Source organism: Vulpes vulpes, chromosome 9 (assembly GCF_048418805.1).
Source record: "Vulpes vulpes isolate BD-2025 chromosome 9, VulVul3, whole genome shotgun sequence".
NCBI lineage: Eukaryota > Metazoa > Chordata > Mammalia > Carnivora > Canidae > Vulpes > Vulpes vulpes.
Window position 1 is genome coordinate 58,137,978 of NC_132788.1, and position 17,885 is coordinate 58,155,862.

Below are 17,885 nucleotides of genomic sequence, written 5' to 3' on the forward strand. Positions count from 1 at the left end.
GCCAAAAAACAGTCTGGCTGTTCCTCAAAATCTTAAACATTGAGTTACCATATGACCTAGCAGTTCTACTCCTATATATATATACTCAAGAGAAATGAAAACATATGTCTACATAAAAAACTTTCACATGAATGTTCATAGAAGCACTATTCATAATAGTAAAAAAATGGAAGCAATCTAAATGTCTATCCACAGTTGAATGGATAAACAAAATGTGGTAGAGACTTACAGTGCAATATTTGGCTATAAAATGGAATAAAGTACTGACACCTGTTATAACATGGATGAACTTTGAAAACATGCTTGTTTGAACTTTGAAAACATTATGAAAGCGCCAACACAAAAGGACAAATATTGTAGGATTCCATTTATATGAAATGTCCAGAATAAGACAAATTCATAGAGACAGACAGTAAATTAGTGATTGCCTGGAATTGGGGGCCAGTCCTAGTGACTGACTACTGAATAGTATGGGGTTTCTTTCGGGGTTGATGAAAATGTTCTAAAATTGAGTAGTGATGATGGTTGTACAACTCTGTGGATATGCTAAAAAGCACTAAATTGTATACTTTAAAAGGGCAAAATTTTATGATATGTGAATTATATCTCTTAATGAGCTAACAAGAAAAATTCCTACAAAACCATCGATGCTATATTTCAAGAAGGCTAAGGATGACATAGGATAGAAGAGCAAGGATGTACTTCTGTTTTTACTTAGCAAAAAAAAAAAATGGAAATTGAATTTTTAAAAAAGCCTCTCCTTCAATCATGTTTCTGGGAACCATTACAAGCTCTATCCCTTGGCTGACCCTGGGTGCAGGATGCATTCCCTCCAAGAGGGAACAAAGCAGAGATTCACTCCAGTGGTGAGGAGACAGACAGGCAGCTGCTTTCAAGCTGTGGGGTGCATGCAGTCTGGTCTTAGTACATGGTTTCACATGCCTGGGTGTTTTATTCTCTACCTCCATTTTGCAGGTGTGGAAACTGAGGCCCACGCTGACAGTCATGTAACCCAGATCATGCATTGGGTTCGTGGTGAATCCAGGACTCCTGGGTCTCTGACCCCCATCTTAAGCAATTTTCACTCTATCAGATTGAAGGTTCCCAGTTACAGTACAGTCTGAGATACAGTTACTGTATCTGTGAGAGTCTTAATGTCCCTTTGAGGAAGGGGGACACGGGAGGGGTCAATTCTGAGAGACAAGGAAGTCTCAGAGCAGAAGGTGCCAGCTGAGGAAGGTCTGAAGGGATCAAATGAATTGTGAAGGTGCCTGGGCGTGAGGGGGTGTGGAGAGTAGGCAGGGGGCAGGATTGAATGTCTGAGGGTTTGGAAATCCCTGATTGTGCAGCCAGCCCTTCCCTCCATCCACTTCTAAGCTCTTCCAGCTGCTCTGCTAATTAGGGTAGTCATCCTGTCTCCTCCATCTCCAGTTTTCCATCTCCCAGAGAGCAGCCCTGAAGCCCCCTGCCCCTCCTCGCTGAGCTGGCTAACTTGAGAGAGGTCCCAGCCTGTGTCAGATGAGCCAAAGGATGTTACATCTGCAATCTGGCCTCCTTCACACATATCATTGTACCAGCAAGAATGGAGTTTGGGGCCAGAGTGCCCGCCGACAGATTCTCAATGAGGCAAGGGTTCCTTTTTTATGAGTTATTAAGCCATTTTGGCTGTACTTAGGGTTTATGACTCCCAGCAAGTGTCACTAGGACGGGATTTAATGGGCAGAGTTAGACAGCCCTGGGCTGGGTTACAAACTGTTCGTCCCCCCACGTGGATGCACATGTCCTTTTACGACTTTAGGCTGCTGGAAAGGACTGTGTTCTTTTGGAGGGTCATTTAAGGTAATGAGCTCTGGGCAGCTTTAATTTGTGTTCCTTTTAAAACACAAGTCAACTCAGAGGGAGGATACAGCTCTGTGGAGACTAGTCTGGGGGTTTAGAACTTGGCCCTTGTGTGGGCTGGCCAGAAAGGACCTACTGAGTGCCAGGCAGTGGCCGCTTTCCCCATCGTGTTCTCATTTAATCCCACAATGAACCTATGTAGTCATCCCCACTTTGCAGATGGCAAACAGAGAGATTGGGTGACTTGCCTAAAGTCACACAGGGAGTCTCCTCTGATGTGATGCCAACGTTCCAGGCCACTTGGTCTCTAAACTTACAGTCCTGACTGCCTGGCCTTTTTGCTGATTTTTCCCAGCATGTGTCATCTCCTTTGATTTACAGATTTAAAACCAAGCACACACACAAAAAACTAAGGCACGGAAAGGTTAAGTAACTTGCTTGAAATGATAGAGCTGGGATTCAGACCAATCAGCCTGACTTCTGAACCCACCCTCTTAACCAGTACTTTGCACTGTACTTTCTTCGAGGCCAGAGATAGTACTTTAGCCATCTTTAACCTGCCTGTGTGTTAGCTCCTTCAAGTACCTGCTAATCCCTATTTGTTGAATAAGTGAGTGAGGGATGATTGGATGGGTTATAGAAGGATGGCTGGATGGGTTGGTGGACAAATGGATGCATGGATGGATGGCTAAGTGGATGGGGTGGTTGGATAGATGAATGGGTGGGTAGAGGGATGGATGCATGAATGGGTGAGTGGATGAAAGAGTATGTAGATGGATAGGTGGGTGGCTTAAAAGGCTTTCTCATATGTAATATATTGTTATACTCAAGCTATCTGAAGATAGCATCTCAGTTACGATTATAATGGGCATTTTCCACAGAACAAAGATAATGTCTATTTGCTCACTGCTGTACCACCAGTACTTATAGTTCAGAGTCTAAAACACAGAAGAGTCTTAGTGGGCCTTTTTTTTTTTTTTGAATGACTTAAAAAACAAATAGACAGGAACCATGCAACTTAAAATACAGAGCCTCGCAGCCTTTGCAAAGGACCCGTCTCAGAGATTTATGTTGACAGACTGGTGAGATGGATGGGGTATGTCATGGTTCCAAGTCTATTTCCCCAAGGGAAGAAGTGGTTGCACAGGACACAAGTTATACTAGAGCCTGTTGGAGCATTTGGGTAGAAGTTGTCAAAACATTTCTCAGAACTGTTTTCTTCCCTGTATTTGAAGATCTGGTAGCAAGTATGAAGGTTCTGGAGGGGCAGCTCTGTTGATCCTTGTAGTTTTAGAATATTTTCTTTGCTTATTAAATGAATGACTTCTGTCCAAGATCAGGGCTGTTGTTACAACTTCCACTGAATCTGCAAACGCATTGAATTATACTTGCTCTTGTATATGTGAAAGCATATTTTTAACAACAGTTTATCTCCATTTGTTGTGCTCACAATCCCGAAACAGGACAGTGAAATAAACAAATTAGAAATATCATCAGAATACGCAGACCTTTGTATCTTTTGACTTCCATTCTAGATCTTTCTTGAAAGCAAAAGTCAGAAGAAGAAGTGGAATAAAAGATCATGAGCCACATTTCTGGCCAAAGCTGAGGATGGTTGTGTATGGATGGTTGGTGGGTCAGAGTTAACCATATTTATTATCTCTGTGAGGTCTATGGGTCTTTGATGGTGAGCAGCATAATGTTAGTCAAACTGTTATAGATTAATAATTATATGAAGTCACGCACTCTAACTTCATGCACGTTATCACTTGGGATGAGGTCATAGTGTTAGCAAATGTTAAAAATGAGTTGACTTAAAGACCACAGTAGGTAAATAGTAGAACAGCTGTATGCAGCTAAAGCTCAGCTGGTAATGAAGAGAGCTCCCATTTAGTGAGTTATTATGTGTGGGCACGGGTTCTAAGTGTTTTACATTATGTAACTCATTGAATCCTCCCGGCAGCTCAGTGAATTAGGCACCCCTGAGGCCTAATGAAGTTAAACACAGCCAGTACTGGGCTGAGATGGAATTTGAACGCAGGCAGTCTGACTTGAGAACATGAGCTCCAATCTCTGCACACTACTGCCTCTCAAATGGAAAATAAAATAATAGCACAAACAACAAAAACAAAGACCCCCTTTTCCCTGGCAAACTGAGACCCAGCTCCACACATCAGTGCACTGTGAGAACCTGACTGGGCCTCTGTTTTCACATCTCTAAAATGGGATCAGACATAGGGAGAGGCATCCTTTGAGGCAATGTGTGTTGGCCCAGATTTGCCATGTGGCCTTGAGCCAGCCCTCTCCTCCCCTAGGGGTTTGGCTTCCATGTGTCTTCCCAGTGTCACCATGGCTCTTTTGTGGAATTCAACCATCTGCTTGGACTGAGGTAGTGTCCAGTGCTACCTCAAACTTCTCTGCAGCATCAAGGCCCAAGGGCACCCACTTTTGTACATGCCAGGTTGAACAGAGCCTTACTCGACAGCCTAAGCTGTTGGGGCTGAATCCCATTGGCACCAGACTATCCCTGAACAATTCCAGCAAGAGGGTGATGCAATCAGATTGGGTTTTGAGGAGGTTCCCTCTGGCTGCTGGGTGGGGAACAGATTGGAGGCCAGCCAGGGTGGAGGGGGGGACTGGAAAGCAATGGTCACAAAGGTCCAGGCAAGAGATGGCTTGGACCACAGAGCTATCACACAGATGCCAGTGGAATTGGGGAAGACTTAAAGGTAAATTCAGGAGAGGTTTTGTGTTCAGGTAGTAGCTGGCTATCCAAGGAAATTCTGAGATTTCCAGCTTGCTGCCTGGACAATGGTGACACCCTTTACCCGTGGGAGGTTTGGCTGGGAATCCTTTCCTCCTTCACAGTGCATTTTAGGAAAGGCCTGGCACCTACCTTCTTTTCCTTGATAAGAACCATCCAAGGGCACACTCAACTGCTCTATCCCTCACCACTACTGGTTATCTTCCACAGAGCACAGATGGCTCCTGCTGGGGCCTAAGTAGCCGTTCCTCTTGATGGGGGACAAAGGCTCCACTCCCTGAGGACACCCATGGGGCAAATTGATGCAAGAAGCCCTGGAGGGAAGGAAGCTAGGACTCTAGGAGACTGGTCCATGCAGTCACTTTCCTGAAGGAGGTTCTGAGCTCACTAAAGCAAATGTGGTGTTCCCCAGTGGCCCCTGGCAGTGTGGAAAGGGACATTGAAGGAGGTATAGGGTAGTCCTAGAAGGGGAGGTACTCACATGCCTTTTTTACTCATCATTGGTAGAGGGCTTGCTGCAAAATCCACTGTTTGCTCTCATAGTTTGAAAGGAAAGGACAACAAAATTAATTCTGAAAAAGAAGAAAGAGGTCTGATCATAAGGGTAGCCAGTTGGATAGTAGAGTGAATTATGGCTCAGCCCTGGTCAGGACTTTGTGCATCTGCATGTAAGAACAGAGCTATAGTCTCTGCCATATACACATTTTGTCCTCAGAAGGCCAGGCTGGAACAGACTACCATGTCCCTGATCTGTCTGACCTCATGGTCCTAATGTGGACCACCGGATACCTGTCCTGCTCTTGACTCAGCCCCTTGTTTCCTGGGCTCCAGGTGTTCTGGAGATAGGTATCCCTGGTATCTGGCCCAGATATCTGGCTCCTGCGGTGGTTGAGAAAAAGCTTCAAGATGGCCCCTAGCTTCACTGTAGCCTACAGCTCAGTTTCTCTGATCCTAATGCTCCCTCCCTGACCGTGCTTCTCTCTTCCTGGCTCAGGGCCTGAGATAAGAGCAGTGTCCCTGCTCACATGAGGTCTGGGCTTAGCATTGCAGCCCCTCTAGCAAATAGGTGATCCCTCCTCTCCTCTAGTTTATCCATCCATCCATCCATCCATCCATCCATTATTCTAGTACCTCATTGTGGCATTCCCAGAGGGCAGAAATAAATATTTGATTAGAATTTAATAAGACCAGGGTGCCTGGGTGGTGCAGTTCGTTGAATATCTGGCCCTTGGTTTTGGCTCAGGTCATGATCTCAGGGCCATGAGGTTGAGTTCCACATCAGGCTCTATGCTCAGCACGGAGTTTATTTGAGATTCTCTTTCCTTCTCCCTCTGCCCCGCCTGCTTGTGCTTGTTCTCTCTCTCTCTCTCTCTCTCTCTCAAACAAATACATCTTAAAAAAAGAAAAAGAATTTAATAAGACCAAATGCCTAGATTTTGAGTGTGAGGAGAAATTTTGTGAGTTGTTGTCTAGGACCACATTGCCAATGGTAGGAGGGAGCTATTGAAGGTTTCCAAGTAGGAGAGGGACATGACTTGATCCCTCTTGTAGAGCAGTCACTCTGCTGGGTGGAGAAGAAGGCAGGAAGCAGAGCAAGGAGGAAGTTGTAATGGGATTAGGACCTCCTCTGTGGGAATAGTTTTGAAGTCAGAGAAAGGAGGGTTCTGCTCCAGGTTGGTTTGTCACAGGCCAAGCTCTTGGCTGCCTCCATGCCTTTAACATGCTGCTTCCCCTAGAGACTTCCCCATGCTGTCATAGAGCTCCTCCTTCTGCTCGCAGCCTCAGAGCAGCCCTCCCTGACCTGTCCAAACACTTCCCCCTTGTTATTCCCCATGAAAGCACTTCCTTCTTCTCCTTAACTGACCATAATTTATGATCATATATTCGTGGTTCCTTTTTTGAAACGGGGACCATATCTACTTTCTTTGCCACCGTGTTACCCTCTGCCTAGCTCTGTGCCTGGCATAAAGCAGGCAATCAATAAACATGTATTGAATAAATATATTTTACTAATGAATGGCAATGCCTATATCATAGTCATAGTCACATACATATGAGATTGTTATCTCACCATTGCAAGTTTTCTAAGCATTGGTTCTTACAGCATCAGCCAAGAAAATGAAATAGGAATCATTATTCCCCTAGGTGGAAACTGATACCCTGAGTTGTGTCTTGTCCATGATCTAGCTGATGACAAGGCAGGGACCAGGGTCTAGAATGCAAACCCCAGACCACACTGTATCCCTTATTCAGGCCCAGAGGACATGGCCACCTTGGGAACAGACCCTGCTGCCTTACCATGCCAGTCCAGATTGTTGGACCAATCAAATTGAACATCTCTTGCCCTCATAGTCCTTATGTGAACCCTCTAGCATCACAGCCTGCCTCATATCCAACCTAGAGACAAGCCTGTCTTAGCATCTGTAAAGGCATATAAGCAGCAAAGAGCATGGCATGTTCAGGAAACTACAAGGAGGCCAGGATGGGAGCATGTAGGGAGGTTTTGGCTTGTGTCTTGTTCAGTTCTGGGTCCCCATGGAGGGCAGGCATAGTGCTCTGCACACGGAGCACTCGTTAGTGGTTTGGGGCATTAATAGGGCCCCTGGTGTATTTACTTTGCCTTTGCTGGACAGGGAGCTCTAATCTTCTCTTTGCTCTGCTCTGACTTTAGCGCCTACACGGAACCCTATAAGGTCTGTCCCATCTCGGCGGCAGCCCCCAAAGAAGACTTGTCATCGGATGAAGAGCAGGGAAGCTCGGAGGAGGAAGACAGTGTTCTGAGAGACCCCAGCCTCACCCACAAGGTAGGATGGCCCTCCCTGGGCAAGGGGCCAATGGGTTGTGGGGAGTCAGAGATGTAAAGGCTGAGAAAGGATGGTGAAGGATCCACTGCATTCTCTCTTGGTGAGGAGGGAGTTGTTTGCAAATAGCTGGCCCCAAGTTGGATACAGCGACTGTCATGGCACAACTTTAAGACATATGGCAGACACAGGGACCTGTGTTGGTGATGCCAGGATGACTGCTCCTGCTGACTTCTTGGGTCTGAGGCAGTTTGGGGCTTCCCAGAGCTCCTGTGGATGAAGTGAAATAGAGCAGCATTATTTGAATCAAGACAAACCTGGTTTCTAATGACCTCAGGCTTCTGGGCCTCAGTGTCCTCATCTGTGAAGTAGGACTCATGAGGCTGAATTAAGAGAAGCACATGAGTTTCCTTAAGTGAAGATAGTTTTGGAATGAAAGGTGGTTTCCCATACCTATACCGCAGTGCTTTGAGGGGATGGGGCTGAGGGAAGAGCTATTGTTTCTCTGGAGGCAGACAGTGAGTGGGGTGCCTGCTGCGGGTAGAGACCAAGTCACAGTGGCGGCCCAGACCTCTCAATGGGCATCGGGGCATGGTGGTAATTATATATGTTCGCTACAGGATGCATGAGAGCCTGTGCTTCACTTCCATTTGCTGGCTGATTTTACTAGTCCTTTCATTCATGCTTCTTGGAGCTCGGGTTTGTCTCGTGTTTTACCTTTGCAGATATAGAGAAGTGAAGAACTTGCCCAGGACCACACAGCTGTTACTCTGTGTCATCCAGGAAACACCATGAGGTGCCAGGGGCCAGGAATTTAGACCAAGAGGGACACCCCCACTGCAGGGAGACAGGCTAGGAAGGTTGAGACCAGCTTGGCATTTCTGGCCCATCTGCTGGATCCCTCCCTTGTCTGCAGAGGAGTAGTTGGGGAGGCCAAGGAGCAGCACCTCCTCCCTGACTGGCCTCCTTCAGGCATCACGTCCGTGTCTGTCTCCCACTCTTTGTCATTCTCTCCTTCCAAGGCTGGGGTTGATGTGTCACATTGATTAAAGACTGCTTCTGTGGAAGCACTCAGCAGAAGTAAGGGCCTAGCACTTACCAAGCTTTGTATAAATGGTCATGTCTTTCTTTCTTTTTTTTTTTTTTTATGGTCATGTCTTTCATTTTGTTTTCACACCCTTGATTTCAGTTCATTTATCTCTCTGCACAGGGTCTTCATAGTTGCCTCCCCAGGGCTGTGGGAATGTGGAAGGGGGTTTTCCCACTTGGCTCCTCCCCACTGCAATCCACGCCTCTTTCATTTCTGGCAACACGTTCCAGGTCAATACCACTCCCCTGTGGTGTAGCCTGGACACAGAAATTAAGTAACTTGCCCAAGGCCACTCTGCCAGTAATTGAAGGGGTTGGACTCAAAATCAGTTCTGGTTGGCTCCAAGCCCAGGGTTGTTTGTTTGTTTTCCTCTCACAGCCCTCTTTCTTCTTCTCTCTCCAAAAGGAACTGTTGCCTCCTTGAGGGCAAAGGAGAGGAGCTTTGAGTTAGTGGTGCCAGTTAGAGATGATTGCAGCTTTTCTGCCCTGTTCTGGGCATCCCCAAGGTCACGGAGCCCGGGGGCATAAAGATAGTTGTTGTTTGGGGTTTGGTTCCCACTTGAAGCTGGGAGTTGGGTCTGGGTAGCAGGCTGGGAAGAGCTGAAGGGCTGACAGAGCAGTGGGGTGCTCCCTGTGCAACTCTCTGTACCTCAGAGTCCCACACCTAGTGATGGCTCCCCACCAGAGCCTCTGAGTTCTCTGTTAAACCTTTCTCTGGAGCCACCGGCATCTCCTCCTCCAGCTGTGTTACCACTGGCCAGTCACTTCCCATTATAGGACCTCAACTTCCCCATCTCTCAAATGAGAGCATTTATAATCACTAGGCTGTGGGAGGGTTGAATGAGGGCACAGATGTAAAAGTGCCAGCCGCATAGTAGGGGCATAATGGCCATCTGTTGTTCCTGTCTGGGAGGCAGGGGGGGAGAGGGAGAATGGAGGGTCCTGTTTGCTTAGGACCATTGTAAAGACATGAAGTCCTAGGGCCCTGGACATTTCATCATCCGGGTCAGCTTCCCAGCCTTGGGGTCTCCAGGCCGCTGCATGGACACCCCCAGGAGCTTGTAAGAGGTGGGGGTAGCATAGGCAACAAGAGGATCAGACCCAGCTTTGACACTTGCTAGCTGAATGACCAGCAAATGGGCAATTTCTTAACCACTCTGTTCCTCTGTTACGCCTTCTGTAAAATTGGGAAAACAGTAGTGGTACCTACTTTAGTTTTGAGAGTAAATAAATCTGAGGAGATGAATACATGGCACACAGTAAAAGAACACACGAAGGTCAGAGTGGGTGGGACCGTGGGTAGGACAGGGAAGCAATCTGCTCAAGGTCCAGTAGAGTTCAGTGATGATGACAAGGTTGCAGAACTGAGGCAGCTCCTGCCTGGGACAGGGATTTCTTATGTGTCCCTGGGGCCAGAGCCACGTAGAACCAAAGGCCATCCAAAGGCAGGGCTCACAGAGGGAGCAATGGTTGGAGACACTAGTATCCTGTCATTCTGAGAGCACAGAGGGAGAAGTGTGGTCTAGACTCCTCACAGCAGTTCAGTTGACCCTCGGGAGCCCAGCCCTCTCACCTACCAAATGTACTGAGCATTCGTTCCCTTCTGCCCTTGAGGCTTTCATAATGAACCATAGTGGCAATCACCTTTAAAAATCAAGTTTTCATTGCACGAGGCATGATCTACTAGATTGTCCTTGTAAAGTATGAAGTTATTACAGGTGAGGTTTAGATGACCTGAGGTACTCATTCCCAGTCGCTGTGTCCCCATGAGGCAGCTGTGGTACACAGTTTGGTGTGTATCTCTCCAGGAACTTTTCCCTGTATTGATCTACGTGTATCATTCGTTACGAGTGGGACATGGATGGTATTGTTTGTGGAGTTGTTCTTCATGTGTGAGTCATATCAAACCATAAGAAACTTGGCATAACTTGGTTGTGTTCACTAGTATCTTAGAGAGGTTTTCACACATTGCTACATAGCATTCTAATTTTTTTTTTTTACTGCTGTATGGTATTCCAATTTATGGATTTATTGTCCTTTGTGTATTTTGCCATCCCCCTGCTGAGGAACATTTATAGTGTTTCTAATTTTTATGCTCTACCAACAGTATTGCAGTGCACTTGTTCACACATCTCCTTATGCACAACACTTTTCTCTAGGGTAGATCTCAGAAAGGGATGGGTGGGTCAGAGAGGTGTGCATTTTCAATCTTGTACATGCCACTGCAGTGACCCCCAAGAGGCCATTATGGTGCACTCCCTCCTGGCAGCCCTCAATGTAGGAGAGTTCCCAAATTGTTGGACCTTGGTGGAGATGTGAAGGGGGATTCCTAGAGGGAGCAATCTTTCCTGGTTTCCTCTTGCTGTAGGAGTTTTGGTGGTGCAGGGAAGTGGGGAGAAGAACATTTGCTTCACCTCATTCTTTCATCTTCCACCCTCTCAGAAAATTCTCCTTCCCCAAAAGTTAAAGACCTCTCCCCTCTGTGCTTCTTTATCATCAAGGGGGGAAAAGGAGCCAGATTTCCCATGTCCAGCCCCCTCAAAGGAGCAGACCTAGGGAAAATGTGAGTGATAGTGGAATTGCTTCCCAGGGGCCCCAGGAAACATTTTTGGGGTGAGCCCCACCCTTCCTAGAGTTTGATGTAAAAATAAATGAAAGGTGGTGAGCTCCACTCTTCCAGATGTTTTGAGGTGGCCACATCAGGAGAGAGACTTGGAGCAGGCCAGGAAGCTGAGCCCAGCTGTCCACTCCTCTGTCAGATTTCTCCCTCTCTTCCACTCAGAGATATTCAGGGGGTGTGGGTTGAAGGAAAGAAGGAAAAAAAAGGAAGAGCAAGAAGGACATAAAAATAGATCCAGCTGTGACAGGAGACAAAGGCTGCCTGGCATGTCACTCCTCCCTGACAGTGAGCCCAGTTTTCAGACTGAGACTTTTCAAGCTAAATACCAGCTCCCTGGAGACCAGCCCAGGAGTTGGTGGCCTCTCTGAGCCACCTCCTCCCTTCATCTCCTCCTCCCTTGCCTGAGTCCCATTGTCACCACACTGCCCTGATGGGTCCACCCTTGAGCCCAGGCAAAAGTTTGCCCTGTCCTCTGGAACAGGCCTGTCCTGATGCCCTCCCTGGCTACACCCACAGTCCAGCTGGCCTAGTCTGGGACTTCTTGCTGGCCTCATGCCCCCAGGCCTTGCACCTGCCACCTCCCCTCAATCATCTCCCTGAACTCTGGTTATTTCCACTAGGCCAGGCCCCCACCTGGATTAAATGCCAACACATGCTTTCTCCATGCCAGTCTTCTCAACTCATTATGCAGCCCTGACCATTGGCTCCATGGCATGTGCTCACTCCTCCCAGTCTCTAGAAGGCCCTCCTAAATCTGTAGAAGCTTCCTCAGGCTGCAGCCTGTTCTTCCCAGAAAACAATCTGATCCCCTGGCAAACACGAACTCCCTCCTGTCTGCATCTTCTCTCTGTATCCTCACTCAGTTTCTCCCCATCCCTCCTCTTCAGCAGAAATTTATTTACTAAGTACTTACTGAGCACCTACTATGTACCAGGCATCCTTCCAAGGGCTTAACATACAGCAGCCCACAAGACAGGCCAGGGATTGTATGGAATCTGTCCTTCTGTGACTAGTTTTTTTCACTGAGCATAGTGTCCTCGAGGTACATCCATGTTGCAGCTTGTATCAGAGTTTCCCTCCTCCTTAAGACTGTACATATCACATTTTGTCAGTTTATCCATCGATGGATACTTGGGTTGCTTCTACTTTCTGGCTATTGTGAATAATACTGCTATGAACATGGTGTACAGATGTCTCTCTGAGACATTGCTTCTGGTTCTTTTATGTATGTCCCCCGAAGCAGAGTCACTAAATCATAGGATAATTCTATTTTTAATTTTTTGAGGAACCGCCATACTTTTTCCACAGCATCTGCCTCATCTTACATTCCCACCAGCAGTGTGGGAGGGCTCCAGTTTCTTAGAGAAGGCCTTTATGTGACAGGGAGGAAACCTCTCAGCAGGGAGTTGAATGGTGTGAGCCAACAAGAACTGGGAGGGTCTAGGGACAGAGAAGTCTGGACAGAGGACAGCAGCACCAAGGTGGGAAGGTGGAGAATGAGCCTCAAGAGCTAGACCAGGTCTGTAGACTGGAGTACAGGAGAGGGAGATGGGCCGCAGAGGTTCATTAGGACCTCCCTCAGCCCACAGACATAGTCATGTCTTCCCCACTCCCCCACCTCCCTGACTGCCATCATTGCCCTGAACTCCATAAGCCAGGGTCTCCATGCTGTCCACCTCACACCCTGGGCTCTAATGTTATTTTGCCTGAGGAGCTCCCTCTTCCCTTGGTTTTTACTGGCTACCTTCTGTCCTGGTTCTCTCCCTACTTCTGTGACTGTCCAACTCTATGCTTCTACATGAGGTGTCTATTTCCCAAGGCCTGAGCTCCTTCATCCTCATCTCTCATCCTGTGTTCTGCTCAGGCAGGCCATTCCAGGCCAGCGGCCAGCCCTACTCAGGTGACCTCCAGAGCTGACCTCCTGGTCTGACCCCTCTCTGCAGCCCCACACTACAGCCTCCAGATAACCTTTTGGTCCCTTCTTGGAAGTCCCACAGATACTCTTGCCCTGCCACCCCGCCCTTATTTGCATTTTGCTTTCTATAGCTTCAGTTACCTGTGATCAACTTGATCTAAAGCAAGTGATCCTCCTTCTGACATATATTCAGAAGGCCAGTAGTTGCTGAACACCATGTCACAGCGCCCACATTGTTTATGTCACTTCATGTCATCATGTAGTAGGCGTTTTATCATCTCATTGTCCTAACAAGTACAACCAGTGTGTGTACAGTACTATAAGGTATTTTTAGGGAGACCACATTCACATAACTTATATTGCAATATATTATTGTAATTGTTCTGTTTTATTACTAGTTATTAGTGATCTCTTACTGTGCCCACTTTTTAAATTAAACTTTATCATAGGTATGTATGTCTAGAAATAAAGCATACTTTAAACAGGCATACCCTGTTTGTTACACTCCACTTCATTATACTTCACAGATACTGCATTCTTCACAAATTGAAGGTTTGTGACAACCCTGCATCGAGCAAGTCTTTTGGCACCATTTTTTTCCAGCAGCGTTTATTCACTTTGTGTCTCTGTCACATTTTGATAATTCTCACAGTGTTTTGAACTTTTCATCATTATTGTGCTGATTATGATGATCTGTGATCAGTGATTACAACTCAACATTTTGTAGCAAAGTATTTTTAATTATGGTATGTACATGTCTTTTAGAGTAATGGTACTCACACTTAATAGAATACGGTATAATATAACTTCTATGCACTGGGAAACCAAAAACTGTATTTGACTCGCTTTACTGTGGTATTTGCTTTATTATAATGGTCTGGAAAGACCCACAGTATCTCCAAGGTATGCACATGTGAGGCTTGGCGAACTATCTGTGGTTTTAGGCATCCACTGGGAGTCTTGAGATATATCCCCCAATACTAGGAGGGTTTACTGTGCCTCCAACTCAGCATATCCAAAGCTGAACTCTGCATCTTCCCCATCATGTCGGCCTGCTTCTCCTCTTGTATCTGCCATTTTGGGTGTTGGCACTAGATTCTAAAGATTTGAAATCAGGGCAGCCCAGCTGGCTCAACGCTTTAGTGCCGCCTTCAGCCCAGGGCCTGATCCTGGAGACCCGGGATGGAGTCCCATGTCGGGCTCCCTGCATGGATCCTGCTTCTCCCTCTGCTTGTGTCTCTGCCTCTCTCTCTCTGTGTGTCTCTCATGAATAAATAAATAAAATCTTTTTAAAAAATAATAAGAAAATAAAGATTTGAAATCTCTGGCATTTCATCTTCTATTATCATGTGTTAATCGTAGATCAAAAAGAATTCAACAAACTCCAAGGCCTTTGGCCAGGCATCCTGAAGGATTCAAAAACAGGTTTCATCTGTTCTTCAGACCTGAGCTCAGGGTCTTTGCATTTGCAGTTGCCTCCACCTGAAGCTCTCCTCCCATCCTCTGTAGAGCCGGCCAAGGGTTCTTCTACATCCTTAGAGAGGTCTCCCCTGCCCATTCTGCAGTGCTCGGTTACAGCATTCCTGTCTACTTCCTTCCTCATACTTATCTCAAGCTGTGATTATGTCTTTCTTTTTCTGCTTTACTTGCATTCCCTTTGCCTTTCCCTGTAAGAATAGCTCCAAGAGGGCAGGACCACACTTCTTTATTTGTAAAGACTTTTTTTTGTCTTTTTAAAAAAGATTTTATTTATTTATTCATGAGAGACAGAGAGAGAGAGAGAGAGAGAGGCAGAGACACAGGCAGAGGGAGAAACAGGCTCCACGCAGGGAGCCTGAAGCCGGACTCCATCCTGGGACTGTGGGATCATGCCTGAGCCAAAGGCAGATGCTCAACCACTGAGCCACCCAGGCATCCCTATAAAGATTTTATTTATTTGTGTATTTGAGAGAAAGAAAGCTCATGAGTGTCAGGGCAGGGGCAGGGAGGGGCAGAGACAGAGGGAGAAGCAGGCTTCCTGCTGAGCAGGGAGCCCAATGCAGGGCTCAATCCCAGGACCCCAAGGTCATGACCTGAGCCAAAGGCAGAGCTTAACTGACTGAGCCACCCAGGTACCCCCAGGACCACACTTCTGTTCACATTTGTGTCCTTATTGCCTGGCACATAAAATAGTGCTCAGTAAATATCCCTGAAAAAAGAAACTAATAAATAAATGAATACATTAGACTCAGTTCCTGCAGTCAAGTAAGGAAAACAAACTTAGATGCGTGACAGTTTAGTAAAATGAAAACACTTGTTTGGTCCTATATAATTCACTTTGCACAGTGAAGAGGCTGAGCTGGGAGCCAACCCAGCTTCTTACCAGCTCCCCAGTAATCATGTAGAAGGTGTGACAGTTCAGCAGAGTAACACAGGAGACGTTTCAAAGCAATGTGAGTAGAGGGAGGATGAGAGATACAGTCACTCAGAGGTCCTGAAGCAGTCAGGGCACCTGCATGTCCCACACCCCTTATTCAGAGTCCTGATGGAGCCAACAGGTTGGGTGTGGAGATAGTTAGGGTGCCCGTACCCTAAGAGAACTTCTTCTGTGGCTGATTTTCCTCTCTGCTATGTCTACATGTGCCCCTGGCCCCAGCATGGGATTGGGGCCACCATCACACTCATCCTTCCTTTCTCCTTCCTGGCTCCGTGGCAGCTACTCTGTATACCTAGTGTGCAGCCCTGCCGTCCAGAGTTGGACATGTAGGCCTGCAGCACCCCAGGCACTCCCCAGACTCACCGCATCAGGATCTGCCGATTCTCTAGATCCCCTGCGGTATATGTCTGTTCACTGAAGTTTGAGCTCTGGCCTGTGTACGTCAGCCAGCCAGTCTATATGAAGCCCTCATAGGACCCTCAGCCCTTGGAGGTGCCAGGAAAAAAGCCAGTGGGGTGCCCAGTCATGGGGCACTCACAGCCAAGGTGGGAAATGAAAAAGCTGCTGACATGATAGTCTCTAAACCTTAACTTCATGTTTTATGTTCTTTTCTGAATGTTTTATCTCATTTATAAACAATGGCTGTTTGTGAGATAGAACAATTGTGGGGCAGCCCCTTTGTCCTCAACTGTGTGAGTTAAGCTCCAAACAGTGTAAGTGGCCCAAGTCTTAAGAGTCAGGGCAATCAGGGAGGCTTCCAGGAGGAAGTGAGGCCTTAGTTCTTCACAAAGGGGAATAGGATGTGGTTAAGTGGAAAGGAGAAGGAGAGTACATAGGAGGCACAAACAGTATGGAATCCAGCCATTGACTGGCTTCTTGAGGTCATGGCTGGTCCTTTCTTCACAAATGAGATGGTGAGGACAGGAAGACTAAATATATGAGCCATGTACTAGCAATGTACTGGCCTTTCAAACTGAGAACTTGCCAATCGCAGTTATGGCCACTCTCTTAGGATTCTAGAAGCTGAGAAAGCTGACAGGAGCATTTTGATGTCACTTTGTTTTGTTTTGTTTTTCATTGTGGTAAGAACACTTCACATGAAATCTACCCTCTTAATATCCATTGACAGTTGAATGGGTAAACAAAGTGGGGTCTGTTCGTACAATGGAATATTATTCAGCCTTGAAAAGGAAGGAAATCCCACCACATGATACAGCATGGATGAACCTGAGGGACATTGTGCTAAGTGAAGTAAGCCAGTTGCAGAGGGACAAATGCTGCATGATTCCATTTCCATGAGGAATCTAGAACAGTTGAAGCAGAGAGTGGAATGATGGTTGCCAGGGGCTGAGGGAGAGGGAAATTGAGAGTTGCTATTCAATGCGTATAGTGTCCCAGTATGCAAGGGATTGCTGTGTCTTACAGGAAGGAAAACTAAAGCTCATAGAGAATCCGTTGCTTGCTGGAGGTTATTCAGCAGGTTTGAGGCAAAGTCTGGAGTAAAAATCAGGTTTCCTGGTCTCTCACTCAAGGCCTTCCCAGATAACATGTTATTTATATGAATGTATTACAAACTGCATCCAGAACCAAAGATTCCTTCCAAAACTAAAAGTTTTTTAAAGCATCTAGGCTAAACCCAGACTCACACTAGCCTGACTTCAGGAACTAGAACTAGACAGGTGTCAACATGAACTGGAGGCAGCCACTTGGTCCTGGGGGAGTCGGGGGACTTCTGTTTGGTCCCACCTTCTCCCTGCCCTCCTCCTGGCAGGTGTTGCATCTCTTTCACCATCCTTATCCCTTCTCTGCCTCCTGCGGGAGCACAGGTGATGGCTGGAATAGAAATGTACCATGTCTCCCTGAGCTCCTGTCTCTGAATTTCCCAATGGTCACTGAAAGCTGCGCTGGAAATCCCGACCTGAATTCCAAGGGGAAGGACGTTGTCTGTGACAGTGGTCCCTGGAGGAACTTCAGAGACTGTGCTTTCCAGGAGTCTGGTGCCACCTGCGAGTCCTGAGCACTCTCCCTTCTCCAGATGTGACCTGAGAACTCTCCAGAGAGCCCCCTCCCTGGGACCCTCACAGTATTTCCCCAGGGCTTGAAACAGCCAAAGAAGGCAGCCCCTCCTGTGTCCAGATGAATTTTTCTTTCAGTGGCATGTGTGGCTGAGGAGGTTGGCAAAGATGGAGCACCAGGATGCCTACCTTGGTGCCCTGCCCTCACCCAGGTTTAGTATGTGACTTAGAGACACTTTTGGAGATTGCAGGGAAGTTTTGGCATAGGGACTGGTGGGAGCCAGAGATGGGGAAAAACAAGGTGTAAAATTGAGTTCCATGGGGCATGGAGGAATGCAGGAGTGGTGTCTGGAAATGGTCTCTATGCTGAGTCACAGGCAAAGGGTAGGACTTATCTGTGCCTCAGTTTCCTCATCTGTAAAATGG

The 17,885-nt window shown here is 46.9% G+C and overlaps 1 protein-coding gene across 3 annotated transcripts in view; it reads left to right on the plus strand.

Annotated features, from left to right (window-relative positions):
• FGD5 (FYVE, RhoGEF and PH domain containing 5) overlaps nt 1-17,885 on the plus strand; it is a 120,182-nt gene that overhangs the window by 42,827 nt on the left and 59,470 nt on the right. For all 3 annotated transcript variants that reach the window (XM_072720231.1, XM_072720232.1, XM_072720233.1), the window contains one exon: nt 7,275-7,407. In XM_072720231.1, the coding sequence (XP_072576332.1) occupies nt 7,275-7,407 (133 nt within the window). The remainder of the gene's footprint in view (nt 1-7,274; nt 7,408-17,885) is intronic.